Below are 17,528 nucleotides of genomic sequence, written 5' to 3'. Positions count from 1 at the left end.
GACTGTGCACCCCCTTACAGTTTCTGCTAATAGAGAAGCTATTTTATTTTTCCCCATCCATTTCAGGTGCAGGCCATGTGTAGTGTATCCCCACCTACCAATAGTATTTACTGGAACAACATTTATGTGAGATTTTGCCGGTGTCTGGAACATCCTGTTCAGCTCAGTGTTAACATGCCTTACAGCAGTGTTTATCCAGGGCTGATAATGGCGCTGAGAGACCTCCTCAAACCCCACATTTATGTGCTCAGTTTCTGCTCCTATTTTATCCAGGTCACTCCTAATACTGTATCTTGGATTCATAGCCAGGCTGTTTCCTGCTCCCCAGTTATAATTACCTGATCTTTCTTCTCAAAGTCCCTGCATAGCTGACCTAAATTTTCTGTCACCTGGCTAAGGCTAGCACTTGGTTTCACAAAACTTGTGACCTGGTACCCTGCGCCCTATTTCTCCTGAAGCTGTAGGCCCACACCCCTCCCATGACTGCTGCCTATAAGCAGAATTCTTCTTTTCCTATTCTGGTTTGATCCTGACCTGTCTTGAAACTTCCTGGCAGATTAAAACTGTGTGCCCGACCGAGACTCGAACTCGGGACCTTTGCCTTTCGCGGACAAGTGCTCTACCATCTGAGCTTCTGTAAAGTTTGGAAGGTAGGAGACGAGGCACTGGCAGAAGTAAAGCTGTGAGTACCGGGCGTGAGTCGTGCTTCGGTAGCTCAGATGGTAGAGCACTTGCCCGCGAAAGGCAAAGGTCCCGAGTTCGAGTCTCGGTCGGGCACACAGTTTTAATCTGCCAGGAAGTTTCATATCAGCGCACACTCCGCTGCAGAGTGAAAATCTCATTCTGACCTGTCTTGATTTCTTTAAGCTAATATTCTGCTTCAACCTACTTTCAACAGCATCTTGATGAGGCCCTTCCTCCACTTCGGATAGCAAGCCAAACTGATTTACTAATTTAATTTCTGGAGTTTTTTCAAGTGTTTCCCTGTTTTGCCCTTTGCTTGCTACCTTTTCCCAGTCCCCAGTCTCTTTTTCCTCCCTTAACCTACATAATTCCAAGTTCGCATTTTCTAATTCAGCCTTAAGGGCACAAATTTTTGCCTCCTGTTCAGCGTATTTTCTGTGCTTTGTACATAACCTACACTGTCATGGAAGAGCCTCATTTTCTACGCTTGTTTCCTCACCACTACATTCACCCCAGTGAAACCATAACATACAGTCTACACTGAACACCCCCCTCTTTCAAATTTCTATGGCCACCACCTGCATTCATTCGTGTCCATTGTGAGTTCTGACAGACTTCGGCAGTTCCAGCAGGACAATGCGACTTTTCACGCATCCAGAATTGGTACAGAGTAGCTCCAGGAATACTCTTCTGAGTTTAAACACTTCTGCTGGCCACCAAGCTCCCCAGACATGAACGTTATTGAGCATATGTGGGATGCCTTTCAACATGCTGTTCAGAAGAGATCTCCACTCTTCGTACTCGCTCCGATTTATGGGCAGCCCTTAAGGATTCATGGTGTCATTTCCCTCCAGCACTACTTCAGACATCAATTGAGCCCATGCTGCGTTGTGTTGCGGTACTTCTGCGTGGTCGCAGGGGCCCTACACAATATTAGGCACATGTACCAGTTTCTTTGGCTCTTCAGTGTATATTTCAGTTGATTATATGGCCACCTCCAGCTCAAGCACATGTAATGTCTGTCTGTAACATAACACAAAGCCACATCTGCGTCCAGTAATTTCTCATGCAAGAGATGGAACACAATAGAATAATGTAGGTAAAACATTTGGTGTGCAAGACCCTCTTTAGGAGATGACATTGATATACAATAATATGTATATAATCTCTTTACAGCTGTAGCTTGACAACAATATACAGTATGTGACCCATTGAGTCTGGAAACATTCCTGAATGGGCCACATACGGTTTGTTGTTGACAGGATTGTATTTGTAATATTGTGTATCAATGTGGTCTGTAAGAAAGGTCTTTGACACCTTATATTTTACCTACATAGATTGTGTTCTGTCTCTAGTATGTGATATTGTGGCTTTGTCTGATGTTACAAACACACTAGATGTGCGCTATTTGAAGATGACTAGATAATCAGCTGAAACTAGTAATCAGTTAAACTTATGCAGCTGCGACCTTGACTATTAAAAGATTTTGTTAATGTTTTTTCCTTCATAAAAACTTTTTAGATCACGTGTCTCCTCCATGGCTATGCCAGGAATTAACAAAACTATAACTGAATAGTTCCTTGGAAACACAGTTATTTTCTGGTAACCTGCAGATTGAAAGTCAGTGTTCCATTCTGTACATGTTCCAGTTTATTCAATTTTATGATGCTGCTTTTACACTCCGCTGCAGAGTGAAAATCTCATTCTGGAAACATCCCCCAGGCTGTGGCTAAGCCATGTGTCCGCTATATCCTTTCTTTCAGGAGTGCTAGTTCTGCAAGGTTCGCAGGAGAGCTTCTGTAAAGTTTGGAAGGTAGGAGACGAGATACTGGCAGAAGTGAAGCTGTGAGTACCGGGCGTGAGTCGTGCTTCGGTAGCTCAGATGGTAGAGCACTTGCCCGCGAAAGGCAAAGGTCCCGAGTTCGAGTCTCGGTCGGGCACACAGTTTTAATCTGTCAGGAAGTTTCATATCAGCGCACACTCCACTGCAGAGTGAAAATCTCATTCTGGAATGATTAAGTACTTTGTAAAGAAAGGTATGAAAGTAAATGACATTCATGCCAATTTCCAGAATGCACTGGGGGACTCTGTTCCTTCATATTCAACTGTTTCCTAGTGGGCAGATGAATGTAAATTTGGTCATGAGAGCTTAGATGATGATCCGCACTGTGGTCAGCCAAGATGTTTCACAACTCCAGAAATCATTGCAAAAATGCACAAAATGTTTGTGGAGGATCGCCGATTGAAAGTGTGTGAAATTGCTCATTCTTGACAGATGTCATCTGAAAGGGTATATCACATTTTAACTGAAGAATTAGAAATGAAAAAATTATCTGCAAGGTGGGTGCTGCGACTCCTGATGCTGGATCAGAAACACTTGTGCCGTCACCATGGCAAAATTACACGAACTACGGTATGAATTGTTGCCACATCTGCCTTATTCACCTGGTATGGGTCTGTCAGACTTCCATCTCTCCCAAAACTGAAAGTTTTTCTTGGTGGACGAAGATTCATTTCAAAGGAAGAATTGATAGCCGGAGTTGACAACTATTTTGCAGGCCTCCAGGAAACTCATTTTCGAGATGGGATGAAGGTACTGAAACATCATTGGATCAAGTGCATTAATCTACAATTAGACTACATTTAAAAATAAAAAAAGTTTCAGTGATGTAAGTCCTTTTTTCTGTTCTGTTCCGAGACCTTTTTGAAACCACTGTTGTATTATATATGCTTGCTCAGTGCTCAAGCAATATGGCTTTCAGGCATATGGTTACTTTATGACATATATTTTTTTTTGTCTCCTGTATCAGACCTGTTGGTTTGGGCACTGAATTTTTGAATGCCCTGTATAGATGTTCCACTTTATTTAATTTTGTCATGTAACATGAACATATTCTGTTGAGAAGCTTAACTTACATTTAAATAGTTTAGGCATTGTGATAAAAAAAAAAAAAATAGTTAAAGGTAACAAAATTATGAATGGTTGCCTGTAGAGTTCAGTTGAGAGTCCCCTTCCATATTTGCTTTGTGCACATTGAGTTGTTATCAAAAAGCACACAGATGATACAGTGATCTCTGAAACGGTCATAAGACACACACACACACACACACACACACACACACACACACACACACACACACACACACACACACAAACTGTGGCGGTGCGGTTCCTTCCGTCCCTTTACGACGAATCTGCACCTACCTGTGAACATTGTCTCAGCATACCATCAGTAGGGAAGCCAAGCGAAACCTACTGTACTTCGACGTGAACCAGGCTGCAATTAAAGTTACTAATCTGTGTTTCGCGAGAAAGTTTTCACATGAAATGAAAGGTTGGAAATTTTGTCCTTAATTAGTATATTCTGAAACTTAAGTGAACAAGTATCACTGCCAAGCCCGTGCTAGTCATAACAAAGTCACTCACAATCCCCTTCACTCACATTAGCAAGTTTATGGTGTTGCATTTCCCGAAAACGTAATAGCTACAAAAATACGGATTGTTTTTGATTGAGAATGTTTGCTAAATATTAAGTCTGTCGGTACCTAATGCAGTCACAGTTTTTAGCCACTGACCTGCTCAATATGCCACGCAGAATTTATGTCTTTTCTCATCACAAAATTCACTTAAAAATTCCGAAATTTCTACACACCCATCGGAATAATTATGCCATCACTTTACCACACTTTTGATGTATGAAACACTGCTAGATCCGGCAACTTATCATTTCCATCGGAACTACTACTACACACGTCTGAACTGTTTCATGGCTAGGCTCCGACTCCTCTCTAGAATACTAGAGAGAATACTAGAAGTCTTCTCTACCAGCAGAGAAAGGTGCGCGAAGAATACTGCTTTACCATTGGTCAGTTTACTCAACAGCCAATAGCAAAACAACATTCTCCCACATCAGTCCGTGCTTTTCATCAATAACCAATCGCAAAATAATAAATCTAACGACTGCACTTTTTACCGACATAACTATCTAATATGCTGAAGTTTTGTTCATGCATAAAGTTATTTACTATTGTTATTTATACCTGAATTAACTTTCTCTTTACCATAAACTTACTTTACAAATCTATTCTACAAAAATCTCCTTTGTCCACATCCATACTTCTTCGAAATATTCCCACACTAAACACCACTACATAACACGTTAAACTATTATCTTCATATTAACCTTAAACCACACTCACACATCATTCATACTGCTAAAGCACATTTATAACATTTTACATGCACAAAAAGCCATAATAACACTTTATGAAAATACTAGAACAGTTTATGAAAAACATTCTATTACTTTAGTGCACTCTAGTGGGCACAGTCGAAACTAAATCAGTCCCGTATCCAATATTGTCCTCTATTGGCTGATACATAAACTATGTGCGCATCCAGTCTCGCATCACTATTTGTCACTATCCAGCTCTGAGACACATCTCCCACTTCACCGCCTCCAAGGCAGGATTGGTATACGGCGCTACGCTTCTAAACACACACACGACTATCTGGCTTATTGTGGTGCGTGATCAAGTCGGTTATAAAAAAAATGGATAGGTCACACTCCTATAAATTCTCTCTTGTGACTCCAGCTGTACCATTGAAAGCACCATTTTTAATACCAAAACCCTATTTTATCATTATTTTCTGACTTCTTATGTATTACATGCTAGTTATAACTGTTTGTCATGTACATGCTGTGCCCAAAAAAATTATTACACAAAACATAAAATCATATGCATTGTAATGCATGAACGTGTGATTACACGCATGTGAAAATCCTGGCCTAATAAAAATATATGAAACTTACAGATTTGAGATTTTATAAAAAGTCTTTGATAGATGACTGTTTTCCTCCTGTAGCCCTCTTCTGTGCTGCAGTATCCCTCTGCTTACATAAACAGATGATATCATCTGGCATTGCTTCCTCCTGCTCACAAACCTGCTGCAGCATTGCCTCAGTTGCCTTGAATCCTTCCGAATGTGGGATGAAATTTCTCCTGTCATCTATAAAATGCCAGGATGGTTCCTTTGAAAGGGCATGGCCGATTTCCTTCCCAATCATTCCCTAACCCGAGCTTGCGCTCCGTCTCTAATGACCTCGTTGTCGACGGGACGTTAAACTCTAACCACCACCACCACCACCTTCTCTAGATTGTCGCACAGATGACGAAATGGTAGATATCAAAATAGACGACAGAGGGATAGAGAAACAACTAAAATCGCTCAAAAGAGGAAAGGCCACTGGACCTGATGGGATACCATTTCGATTTTACGCAGAGTACGCGAAGGAACTTGCCCCTCTTGTTGCAGTGGTGTACCGTAGGTCTCTAGAAGAGCGTAGAGTTCCAAAGGATTGGAAAAGGGCACACATCATCCCCGTTTTCAAGAAGGGACGTCAAACAGATGTGCAGAACTATAGACCTATATCTCTAACATCTATCAGTTGTAGAATTTTGGAACACATATTATGTTTGAGTATAAAGACTTTTCTGGAGACTAGAAATCTACTCTGTAGGAATCATCATGGGTTTCGAAAAAGACGATCGTGTGAAACCCATCTAGCGCTATTCGTCCACGAGACTCGGACAGCCATAGACACAGGTTCCCAGGTAGATGCCATGTTTCTTGACTCCCGCAGGGTGTTCGATACAGTTCCCCACAGTCGTTTAATGAACAAAGTAAGAGCATATGGACTATCAGACTAATTGTGTGATTGGATTGAAGAGTTCCTAGATAGCAGAACGCAGCATGTCATTCTCAATGGAGAGAAGTCTTCCGAAGTAAGAGTGATTTCAGGTGTGCCGCAGGAGAGTGACGTAGGACCATTGATATTCACAATATACATAAATGACCTTGTGGATGACATCGGAAGTTCACTGAGGCTTTTTGCGGATGATGCTGTGGTATATCAAGAGGTTGTAACAATGGAAAATTGTACTGAAATGCTGGAGGATCTGCAGCGAATTGACGCATGGTGCAGGGAATGGCAATTGAATCTCAATGTAGACAAGTGTAATGTGCTGCAAATACATAGAAAGAAAGATCCCTTATCATTTAGCTACAATATAGCAGGTCAGCAACTGGAAGCAGTTAATTCCATAATTATCTGGGAGTAGGCATTAGGAGTGATATAAAATGGAATGATCATATAAAGTTGATCGTCGGTAAAGCAGATGCCAGACTGAGATTCATTGGAAGAATCCTAAGGAAATGCAATCCGAAAACAAAGGAAGTAGGTTACAGTGTGCTTGTTCGCCCACTCCTTGAATACTGCTCAGCAGTGTGGGATCCGTACCAGATAGGATTGATAGAAGAGATAGAGAAGATCCAATGGAGAGCAGCGCACTTCGTTACAGGATCATTTAGTAGTCGCGAAAGCGTTACGGAGATGATAGATAGACTCCGGTGGAAGACTTTGCAGGAGAGACGCTCAGTAGCTCGGTACGGACTTTTGTTGAAGTTTCGAGAACATACCTTCACCGAGGAGTCAAGCAGTATATTGCTCCCCCTTACGTATATCTCATGAAGAGACCATGAGGATAAAATCAGAGAGATTAGAGCCCATACAGAGGCATACTGACAATCCTTCTTTCCACGAACAATAAGCGAGACTGGAATAGAAGGGAGAACCGATAGAGGTACTCAAGGTACCCTCCGCCACACACCATCAGGTGGGGTGCGTAGTATGGATGTAGCTGTAGATGTAGGCTTCCATGATCTCGCTTGCAATGAAAGTCTAGGTTTGAAGTAGCCATTTGCATTATTGCAAGGCAGTACATATGGTAACTTGTTCTTTACTTTTCTTGTATACACGTGGCACAGCTTACTGTTTTGAACAAAGCTTTTCTGTAGGGAGCATCTTGTAATTTAAACCACTCACATCACAATTGTATTACGGTTCACAAAAAATTCCCTCCTCATCAATTAAGTTTGAAAGAAAGTCTTTAAGCATTGGCACAGCCTCTTTATCAGCAGATAAAACCTCTCCAGTAATGGCAATCAAGTGAATATCAGATCATTTTTTCCACTGATCCAACTATCCATCACTCGCAGTAAGTACTAAATCTTCTGTTTCTATTTGCCACAGAAATTACAATGCTTTTTCCTGCAACATCGGCTCAGTAAATTGACAAACGTTTTCCTCCTAAATGTTCATGTCACAAAAATTGAATTGAATTGAATTTTATTTGATCCTGTAAGATTACATTGCGTGCAGTAAATGTACCTGTAATATAGGACGTGTCAAAGTAGTAACATTCATTATCACTTATTTTTCTACCCCTTTAGCTTACATTTTTACATAATTGATAATGAGTAACAATATATACAAATTTAATGGCATAAGTATTCTGCAACATTGTAAAACTCTTTTTCAATGAGGTTGTCTTTAAGTTTCTTTGGAAAGTCATTGTCAAGTACACTGTCTTGCAGGTTTTTAAGCAGACTTCTTAGTAGTCTGATACCAGAGTGCTGGGGTCCTTTTTCTAGCATTGCCACTCAGTGGGATGTGCTCCATACTTCATTCTTCCTTCTTGTATTGTGGGTGTGTACACTAGCATTTGTAATCCAGTCGTCACTACCTTTTGTGATGTACATTATTGTTTTGTATATATACAACAATGAAAAAGTTAAGGTACTTGAAACAGCTTCTGCACATTTCAGAGGTCTTTCTTCTTAAAATGATCCTAATTGCTCTTGTTTGTCTGAGTTTCCCCACACAGTCACTCCATACTGTAAGTATGGTTCAAAGTCCATGGTACACTGTACACAGAAGGTTCTTGTTTGAATACTGTGATAGCTGCATCATTAAGAATATGACAGAGCTCATTTTCTTACAGACATTATTAATATGTTTTTTCCATTTCAGTTCATTATCCCCAAGAATACCTAAGAATCTAGCAGATTCTACTTCTTCCAGCCTTGTTCCATCAGCCTCTAAATCCATGTGTACAGCCTTCTCCTTGTTTTTAAACACTGCATACATATGTAGGAGAGTACATGTTGAGTCAATGTTGAAGTCTCCACATATAATAAGGTTTCCCTTCATATTCATTCTCAGTAAGCTAGCAATTTTTTTTAGAAAGATGCTAATATTGCCACATGGTGATCTGTACACACAAAACACTCGAAAATCCTCTGTCACTATACCAGTAACTTGGAGGTCTTTTTCTGTAGCTATGGGCAATTTAGCAGCTTCACTGTTTACATTCTTTGTGCTGTATGTCACCGCCTTCCATTTATATTTATCTTCCAGTATTTAGCTTACTGAGTTTACTGAGACATCAACGGGAACAGTTGAAATGATGTTGTTTTTAAAGACTGATCGTTCACTCATATTTTCGCGATCTTCTTGCTTTTCCGTTTGATGGTTTTTGCACACACAGGACTTCTTTTCTTGTATTAATGTATCTTTTTCTTTCTTGATGGTCGAAAGTTCGGTTTTTAATACCTCAATGTCACTTTATAATTTCATTTTTTGTATCAACTGCACTTACAAGATTGGCCATTTCGTCACATAAACAACCATGGCATGTCCACGGAAAATCATCGCTGATGAATTTTAGATTTACTTTCACACACTTTTCGTGTAAGCAGTAGTTGCATTTGTTACACAGAATACCCTTCATCACACGCTTTTCACATTCTCTAAACAAAGAACTGTTCATTTTTTGCCTTTCTAGCGAGAGAGAAGCATCACTACACTTTCCTATTGGCACCATCTCAAACTTCCTCAACTTCAAACCATGGAAAATCCAGAATGGAATTTAACAATATTACAAAAAGGATAGTTGCTACTCACCATATAGCGGCGATGCTGAGTTGCAGATAGGCATAACAAAAAGACTGTCACAAAATGAGGTTTCCGCCGACAATGCCTTTGTTGAACACACACACACACACACACACACACACACACACACACACACACACACACACACACACGTCACACATAGATGACCACAGCTTCCAGCAGTTGAAGCCAGACTATGGGTTGCAGTGCATGAAGGGAGAGGCAATTGGATGGGGGTAAGGAGGAGGCTGGGTCATGGAGGGGGAGGGATAGCAGGGTAGGGGTGGGTGACTGTAAAGTACTGCTAGTGGGAGCATGAGGGTCGAGGTGGAGAGAGAGTAGGGCAGCTAGGTGCAGTCAGGAGGTTATATGGAGGGCAGAGGATAGAGGGTGGGTAGTGGAAAAGGTAAGAAGTAAAGAGACTGGATGTGTTGATGGAATAGAGGGCTGTGTAGTGCTGAAATGGGAACAGGAAAGGGACTAGATAGGTGGTAAGGACAATGACCAGTGAAGATTGAGAGCCCAGGAGGGTTACGAAATGTACAATAAATTGCAGGGAGAGTTCCCACTTGTGCAATTCAGAAAAGGAAGGAGCCAGATGGCACAGGCTGTGAAGCAGTCATTGAAATGAAGAATGTCATGTTGGGAAGCGCACTTAGCAACAGGGTGGTCCAGTTGTTTCTTGACCACAGCTTGTCAGTGGCCATTCATGCTGCTCTGTGGCTGGACAGCGGGACTTTCGGAAAAAAATGGAAATGATCATATGGCGTCAGTGGCCAGGAGTTCACAGGTGGCAAGTGGGACTTTGGGAGGTGGTGGGTGATCAAGTATGGGAGATTTGTTTTTATACAAAGTTGGGAGGATAATTATGGTCCGTAAAGGCCTCATTTAGACACTCGGTATATTTCGAAAGGGGACTGCTCGACACTGCAGATGCGATGGCCATGGGTGGCTAGATTGTATGGAAGGAACTTCTCGGTGTGGAATGGGTGGCAGCTGTTGAAGTAGAGGAATTGTTGGTGGTGGTAGGTTTGATATGGACAGAGATACTGATGTAGCCATCTTTGAGGTGGAGGTCAAAATTGGGGAAGGTGGCTTGTTGGATTGAGTAAGACCAGACGTGAGTGCCCACCCGGTTAGCTGTGCAGTCTCACGCACTGCTTTGCAGGTGGGAAGGTGTGACAGTTCCTAGCACTAATCTGAATGGCAGATTAGTGTCAAGGTCCAGTGTGCCAGCCAGTCTGTAGATGGTTTTTAAGGCGGTTTTCCATCTGCCTCGGCGAATGTGGGCTGGTTCACCTTATTCTGCCTCAGTACAACATGAGGTGTGTTTTTTAAGTAAGTGCCATTTTGAAATTGAAAAAAGACATGCTAAGATATCTCAATAATTTTATTTTTACATGAAAGCCTGTACCTTAATCTACACACTGACGCCATTACAGTCTGATTCTTCCTTGTTTATGTTGTGAACTGAGTGTTTAAGATGCCTCCGATAATCGAGAGTCCCACCGACTGTGAAGTACGGGCTGTTATAAGATTTCCTAGTGCTAAAGGCCTAAAAGCGGTCAATATTCATTGTGAGATCTGTGCAGTTTACGGAGAAAACATTATGAGTGATGGAATGGTAAGAAAGTGGGTGAGAGCATTTAAAGATGGCCACACAAATGTGCATGATGAACAACGGAGTGGGTGTCCTTCGGTCGTTAATGAAAGTTCGGTGCAGGAAATGCACAATAAGGTGAGAGAAAACAGACGCTTCACAATTTCCTCCTTGCTGGATGACTTTCCTAATATTTCTTGTAGTGTTTTGTATGGCAGTGTGACCGAGCACTTGAATTACCGAAAATTGTGCGCACGTTGGATACCGAAAATGTTGATGGATGTGCACAAAACCAACTGTTTAGACAGTGCATTGACTTTCCTTGAGCGGTACCACAACGACGGTGATGATTTCTTAAGGCAAATTGTTACGCGCGATGAAACATGGGTGGCCTAAGTCGCACCAGAATCAAAGCAACAGTCCATGGAAGTTGAGCAAGGACATTGTTTTGCTGCAAGACAATGCCCATTCGCATGTGGCGAATCAGACCAAAGATCTCATCACATCTTTTCGATGGGAAACTCTAGATCATCCTCCGTACAGTCCCGATCTTGCACCAAATGACTACCATCTGTTCCTGCACTTGAAGAAACACCTGGGCAGTCAGCATCTTCAAGACGATGACGAAGTCAAAGCAGTGGTGATGCAGTGGTTAACAAGTCAGGCAGCAATCTTCTATGATGAGGGTATTCAAAAACTGGTACAACGTTATGACAAGTGCATCAATATTGACAGAAATTCTGTAGAAAAGTAGATTAAGGTACAGGCTTTCATGCAAAAATAAAATTATTTAGATATCTTAGCACGTCTTTTTTAAATTTCAAAACGGTACTTACTTAAAAAACATTCCTCATATGTCGACAATTGCTGCGCAAACACTGTCTCCACGAATGCGCACACCATAATTACTCTACCACGCAAACATTTAGGGTTACACTCATCTGGGTTTGGTGTGGGGTGAGTGGACTGCTGTAGCCTGTTGCAGGGTTTTGAACCACTGAGGGCCATGGCGGGGACAAAGCCTCTCCGTCGTTTCTAGGTCCCCAGTTCAATACAATACAAGACCAGGTGAAGCAAATGGGAGAGAAGGTGTTGAGGTTATGGGGGTATGTGGATAGGGTGTTGTCACTCTTGATCCAGATCACGAAGATGTCGTCATTTAATCTGAACCAGGTGAGTGGTTTAGGATTCTAGGTGTTTAATAAGGATTCCTGTAAATGGTCCATGAACAGGGTGGCATAGGGTGGTGCCATGCTTGTGCCCATAGCCATACCCCAGATTTGTTTGTAGGTAATGCCTTCAAAGGAATGTAATTGTGGGTGAGCGTATAGTTGCTCATGGCAAGTAGGAAGGAGGTTGTTGGTTTGGAATCTGTCGGGCATTGGGAAAGGTTGTGTTCAATAGTGGTAAGGCCATGGGCATTAGGGATGTTAGTGTAGAGGTAGGTGGCATCAATAATGATGAGCAGGGCACCGTATGGTAAAGGAACAGGAACCATGGAGAGTTGGTGGAGGAAATGTTGGTGTCTTTTAGGTAGGAGGGTAGATTGCAGGTAATAGGCTGAAGGTGTTGGTCTATGAGACCAGAGATTTTCTCAGTGGGGACACAGTAATTGGCCACAATGGGGAATTGTGGGTGGTTGACTTTAGGAAGCATGTAGAAGGTAGGAATGCAGGGAGTTGTAGGGGTGAGGAGAGAGACGGACTCTGGGGAGAGGTTCAGGGATTGGCCTAAGAGACTGTAGATACTTCTGAATTTCTGGAATGGGGCCACTGTGGCAGGGTTTGTAGGTGGACGAATCTGACAGCTGGTGGAGTCATTCTGCCAGGTAGTATTTGCAGTTCAAAATAACAGTGATGGAGGCTTTATCAGCAGGTAGTATTATAACGTTGGGATCAGTCTTCAATTCAATGACTCCTTCAGAGCCTGTGCCGTCTGGATCCTTGCCACCAATACTGGCTTTTCTGAATTCTGCAATGTATCCTATGTTCCCATAACCCTCCTGGTCTCTCAATCTTCTTTAGTCATTGTCCTTACACAGCTAGTCAGTTCCCTGTTCCCATTTCAGCACTAGAATACCCTCTATTCCACCAACACACCCAGCTCTTTACTTATCTCCTTTTCCACTACCCCCTCTCCCCCCTGCTATCCATCTAACCATCTGAGTGCACCAAGCTGCCCTACCCTCTCTCCACGTCGCCCCAGCACGCTCCCACTAGCAGCACTTCCCCTCCCCACTGCAGCCTCCTCATAACCCCCTTCCGGTTGCCTCTCTCATCATGTGCTGCTGCTCTTAGTCTGGCTTCAACTGCCAGAGACTGTATGTGTGAGATGCATTTGTGTGTGTGTGTGTGTGTGTGTGTGTGTGTTCGACAAAGACCTTGTTGGGTGAAAGCTCATTTTGTGACAAGTCTTGTTGTGCCTATCTGCAACTCAGCATCTTTGCTGTATGGTCAGTAGCTTTCTCAGCTTCTTTATGTTTACCTTTCAGCATTGTCTTCCTTACTTTTATTCCACTTCCACTAGCCTGGGGAGCACACCACTTTTCAGTTTCTGCTCAATTTTTCTTCCAGTCTCCAGCAGAACCTTTTACAACCCTAACTCCAAAGCAATAGTTTTGGCTGCTACTCCGGAATCCAGTCACATTACAGCACGTAGTTTCTGGTCCATAGTCAATACAAGTTTTTCTTTATCATCCGCTTTGGACTCTGTAATTAAAACACAAAGGACTGCACAAAATAATTATTTATCAATGCACACACTTTTGACATCTGATATGTGACTAAAGAAACAAAGAATGCAGGGTTGCCAGCAGAGCTCCTCTCGGTGTCTCTTCATCAGTGTTTGTGATCAGTGGAAGAGAGCTTCTAAGTATCATTTGTTGAAGAGTGGTTACGGTAACTTATTCAGTATTAACAATAAGGTATAGTTGTGATTTCAGATGTGGTAGAAGCAAAAGAGATGTATAAAAGATTTTGAAAGTCCACACAGCATTGTAGCTGGTGCCTGCTTGCTAAAGCTTTGGAAAAGTACAGTACATAAAATAAACTAATTCTCATTTTATCACAGTGAAGTATTATCATGGTATTAATTAAACAAGCCGGGTAGGACAAAGGCAGGATAGACCCTAGCTGAATAGTTGAGAGTCTTCTGTACATATATGAATTTTCCTCAGGTGAGCAGTTTTAGATTTAGACAAAAAAAAGTTTTCTATTTTGGATACTGGGACAGCTACACTCATTTGTTTCTCTTCAGAGTGCTGTTTCCAGAGTTTTTAATCATGATTATTGCACTATGCCCATGGAAATAACAGTCACATTGTACATACTTTATGTCCAGCTTCTGCTGCTTTGTGTTGTGGCATTCCTTTTTGTCAGCAGCACGTGTACAGCTCAGTACTGTTGATACACTCTATAATACAATGCTGGAAAGTTGTAGTTGGCATACATTCAACGGAATAACTAGAGGTAACCACTCACTTTGTTGCTGAGCTGTAGACAGGCACCTAAACAAAATTGAATTCATAGCTAATCTTTTAGAAAACGTAACTCCATGGAGCTACATAATTTCTTGGAGGTAACACGTATGTATGTGTTGTGTGTGTGAAGGCTGGACATTGTCCAAACGCTTAGTCAACATACAGATACAGTCTTGTTTATGTGACTTATTTACCATTGAGTGCTTTACCTATACTGTGTAGTGAGTGACAGTATTTACTCCTTCCATTGTTTGATGCAGTCTTTGCATAGCTTATACTGCATAACCAAGGCACAAGTTTCTACTTCAGAATTGCAGTAATTCACGTGGTCTAACTTGATTTCCATTTCCTACTAGATTAACTGTGTTATTTGCATCCTTTGACATTGAATTAACTTCCACAGATGTATAAGTTTAGCATATAGGTCTGACAGTAATTATACTGATTTTTAAAAGGATAATTTAATGTATGATTCCTTTCTTTCTAGTGTGAATGGCAAGAGGTATTTCGAATGCCAGCCAAAGTATGGAGGATTTGTGAAACCAGTACATGTTACAGTCGGAGATTTCCCAGAGGAAAATTATGATCTGGATGAAGAACTGTAATATATTGGAAACATTCTATTAATGGTGGGATTGCTTGAAACAAGGCTGAAGCACAGTGCACATTTAAAGACACTGTTGTAAATATTTTTTACATTAATGAGCTGTTTTGTTAATTTTTGTTGCTTCCTTTAACTAATCACACTTAATTTAATATTCATGTGCCTAACAAATGACACGTTTGTGCACAACACAACATGTGATATTAAAAATAATTGGAACATTCCACTTACTATCTCTGGATTGCTGTTCATTTGCAGCCAGGCTAAGACTTGCAAGAAAAGACATTGAGACTGCTAAATTCGTGTGCTGCCTGATAACTTTTCATTTGTAAAATGCACATTTATTGATTAATACAGAAAACAAATTCAACTGTGTTTTCAATTTCTTGTGATGCAGTATTTGAATAATTCATTTTTGATCACAGGGATTGCTGTATGAACGATTCAAAGGTATAGTGGCAGTGACAACTGAGAGATAAACTTACAATTGCTTTGCTGTGTAACAGTAGAATAATGCAGTAACTGAAGATATTGTTCACTGAAATTCATATTATTATCACAATAACAATCATTTTAAAATAAGAAAAGAGCTTCAATGCCACAGGCCATTCATTACTGGTGCCATTATTAATACTATTGTCATTGTCGTTATATATTTATTTGTTTACATGTCACATTCTGTAGGACCAAATTGAGGAGCAAATCTCTGAGGTCATGGAATGTGTCAGTACATGAAACTACAACATAAAAGTAATAACAGATAAAAATAAAATGTTTATGAACCCAAAAAAAGTCAATCTATAAGTTTAAGTAAACACAATCAACAATACAACAAGAATCAGCTAAATTTTTCAAGGAATGTCTCAGCAGAATAGGAGGAGTTAGCCATGAGGAAACTCTTCAGTTTTCATTTGAAAGTGCTTGGATTACTGCTGAGATTTTTGAATTCAAGTGGTAGCTTATGAAAATGGATGCAGCAGTATACTGATGAACACCTTTCTGCACAAGAGTTAAAGGAAGTCTGATCCACAGGTTTGATTTCTGCTGAGTATTAACTAAGTGAAAGCTGCTTATTCATGGGAATAAGCTGATATTGTTAGCAAGAAATGACAGTAATATAAACAAAGATGATGTGACTTACCAAACAAAAGCGCTGGCATGTCGATAGACACACAAACAAACACAAACATACACACAAAATTCAAGCTTTCGCAACCAACGGTTGCTTCGTCAGGAAAGAGGGAAGGAGAGGGAAAGACGAAAGGATGTGGGTTTTAAGGAAGAGGGTAAGGAGTCATTCCAATCCCGGGAGGGGAAGGACTTACCTTAGGGGGAAAAAAGGACAGGTATACACTCGCACGCGCACACACACACACACACACACACACACACACACACGTATCCATCTGCACATACACAGACACAAGCAGAAATTTGTAAAGGCCTTTACAAATGTAAAGAGAGAGAGAGAGAGGCCAATGTCAGAATACCCAGGCTAGTGAAACAGGGGTCGACAAGAGATTCGAGAACTTACACCATTTATTGCCCGAACCGCCTGTTTCTGAGTCAAAAATATCCTTTTAGAATGGGAAGAGTTATCCCAAAATATAATACAATATGACATAAGCGATTGAAAATAACCAAAGTAGACTAATTTTCATGTTGAATGATCACTCACTTCAGATACCGTTTGAATAGTAAAACTGGCAACATTAAGTCTTTGAACATGATCCTGAATGTGGGTTTTCCATAACAGTTTACTATCTATCTAAACACCTAGAAGTTTGATCTGTTCAGTCTCACTAATCACATGCCCATTCTGTGAAATTGAAATGTCAGGTTTTGTTCAATTGTTTGTTAGAAACTGTAAAAGCTGAATCTTACTGTTATTTAGTGTTAGTTTATTTTCTACAAGCCTTGAACTTAGGTCATGATCTACACTAATTGAAACCGAGCCAATGTTGCACTCAACATCCTTTACTACCAAGCTAGTATCATCTGCAAACAGAAATATTTTAGAGTTACCCGTAATACTAGAGGGCATATCATTTACATAAATAAGGAACAGGAGTTTCCCCAACACTGATCCCTGGGGCATCCCCACTTGACCGTATCCCACTCAGACCTCACATCACAGCCATTCTCAACATTGTGAATGCTGTCTGTTGCTAAAGTAAGAGGTGAACCAATTGTGAGCTACTCCCCGTATTCTGTAAGGGTCCAACTTTTGGACCAATATTTTGTGATCAACACAATAAAATGCCATAGTTAAATAAAAAATATGCCTAGCATTTGAAACCTTTTGTTTAACCCATCCGGTACCTCACAGAGAAAAGAGAATATAGCATTTTCAGTTATTAAACA

The 17,528-nt window shown here is 41.0% G+C and overlaps 1 protein-coding gene across 1 annotated transcript in view; it reads left to right on the top strand.

The window, feature by feature from the left end:
• Positions 1-15,534, top strand: part of LOC126412056 (tubulin-folding cofactor B) — a 42,488-nt gene extending 26,954 nt beyond the window's left edge. The window contains exon 6 of the mRNA XM_050081437.1: positions 15,048-15,534. Within this exon, the coding sequence (XP_049937394.1) occupies positions 15,048-15,165 (118 nt within the window). The 3' untranslated portion in view covers positions 15,166-15,534. The remainder of the gene's footprint in view (positions 1-15,047) is intronic.
• The last annotated feature ends 1,994 nt before the right edge of the window (positions 15,535-17,528 follow it).

The sequence above is a fragment of the Schistocerca serialis genome, chromosome 7 (genome assembly GCF_023864345.2).
Source record: "Schistocerca serialis cubense isolate TAMUIC-IGC-003099 chromosome 7, iqSchSeri2.2, whole genome shotgun sequence".
Taxonomy (NCBI): Eukaryota; Metazoa; Arthropoda; class Insecta; order Orthoptera; family Acrididae; genus Schistocerca; species Schistocerca serialis.
Note: the sequence above shows the minus strand (reverse complement) of the source record. Positions and strands in the feature narration are given on the sequence as shown.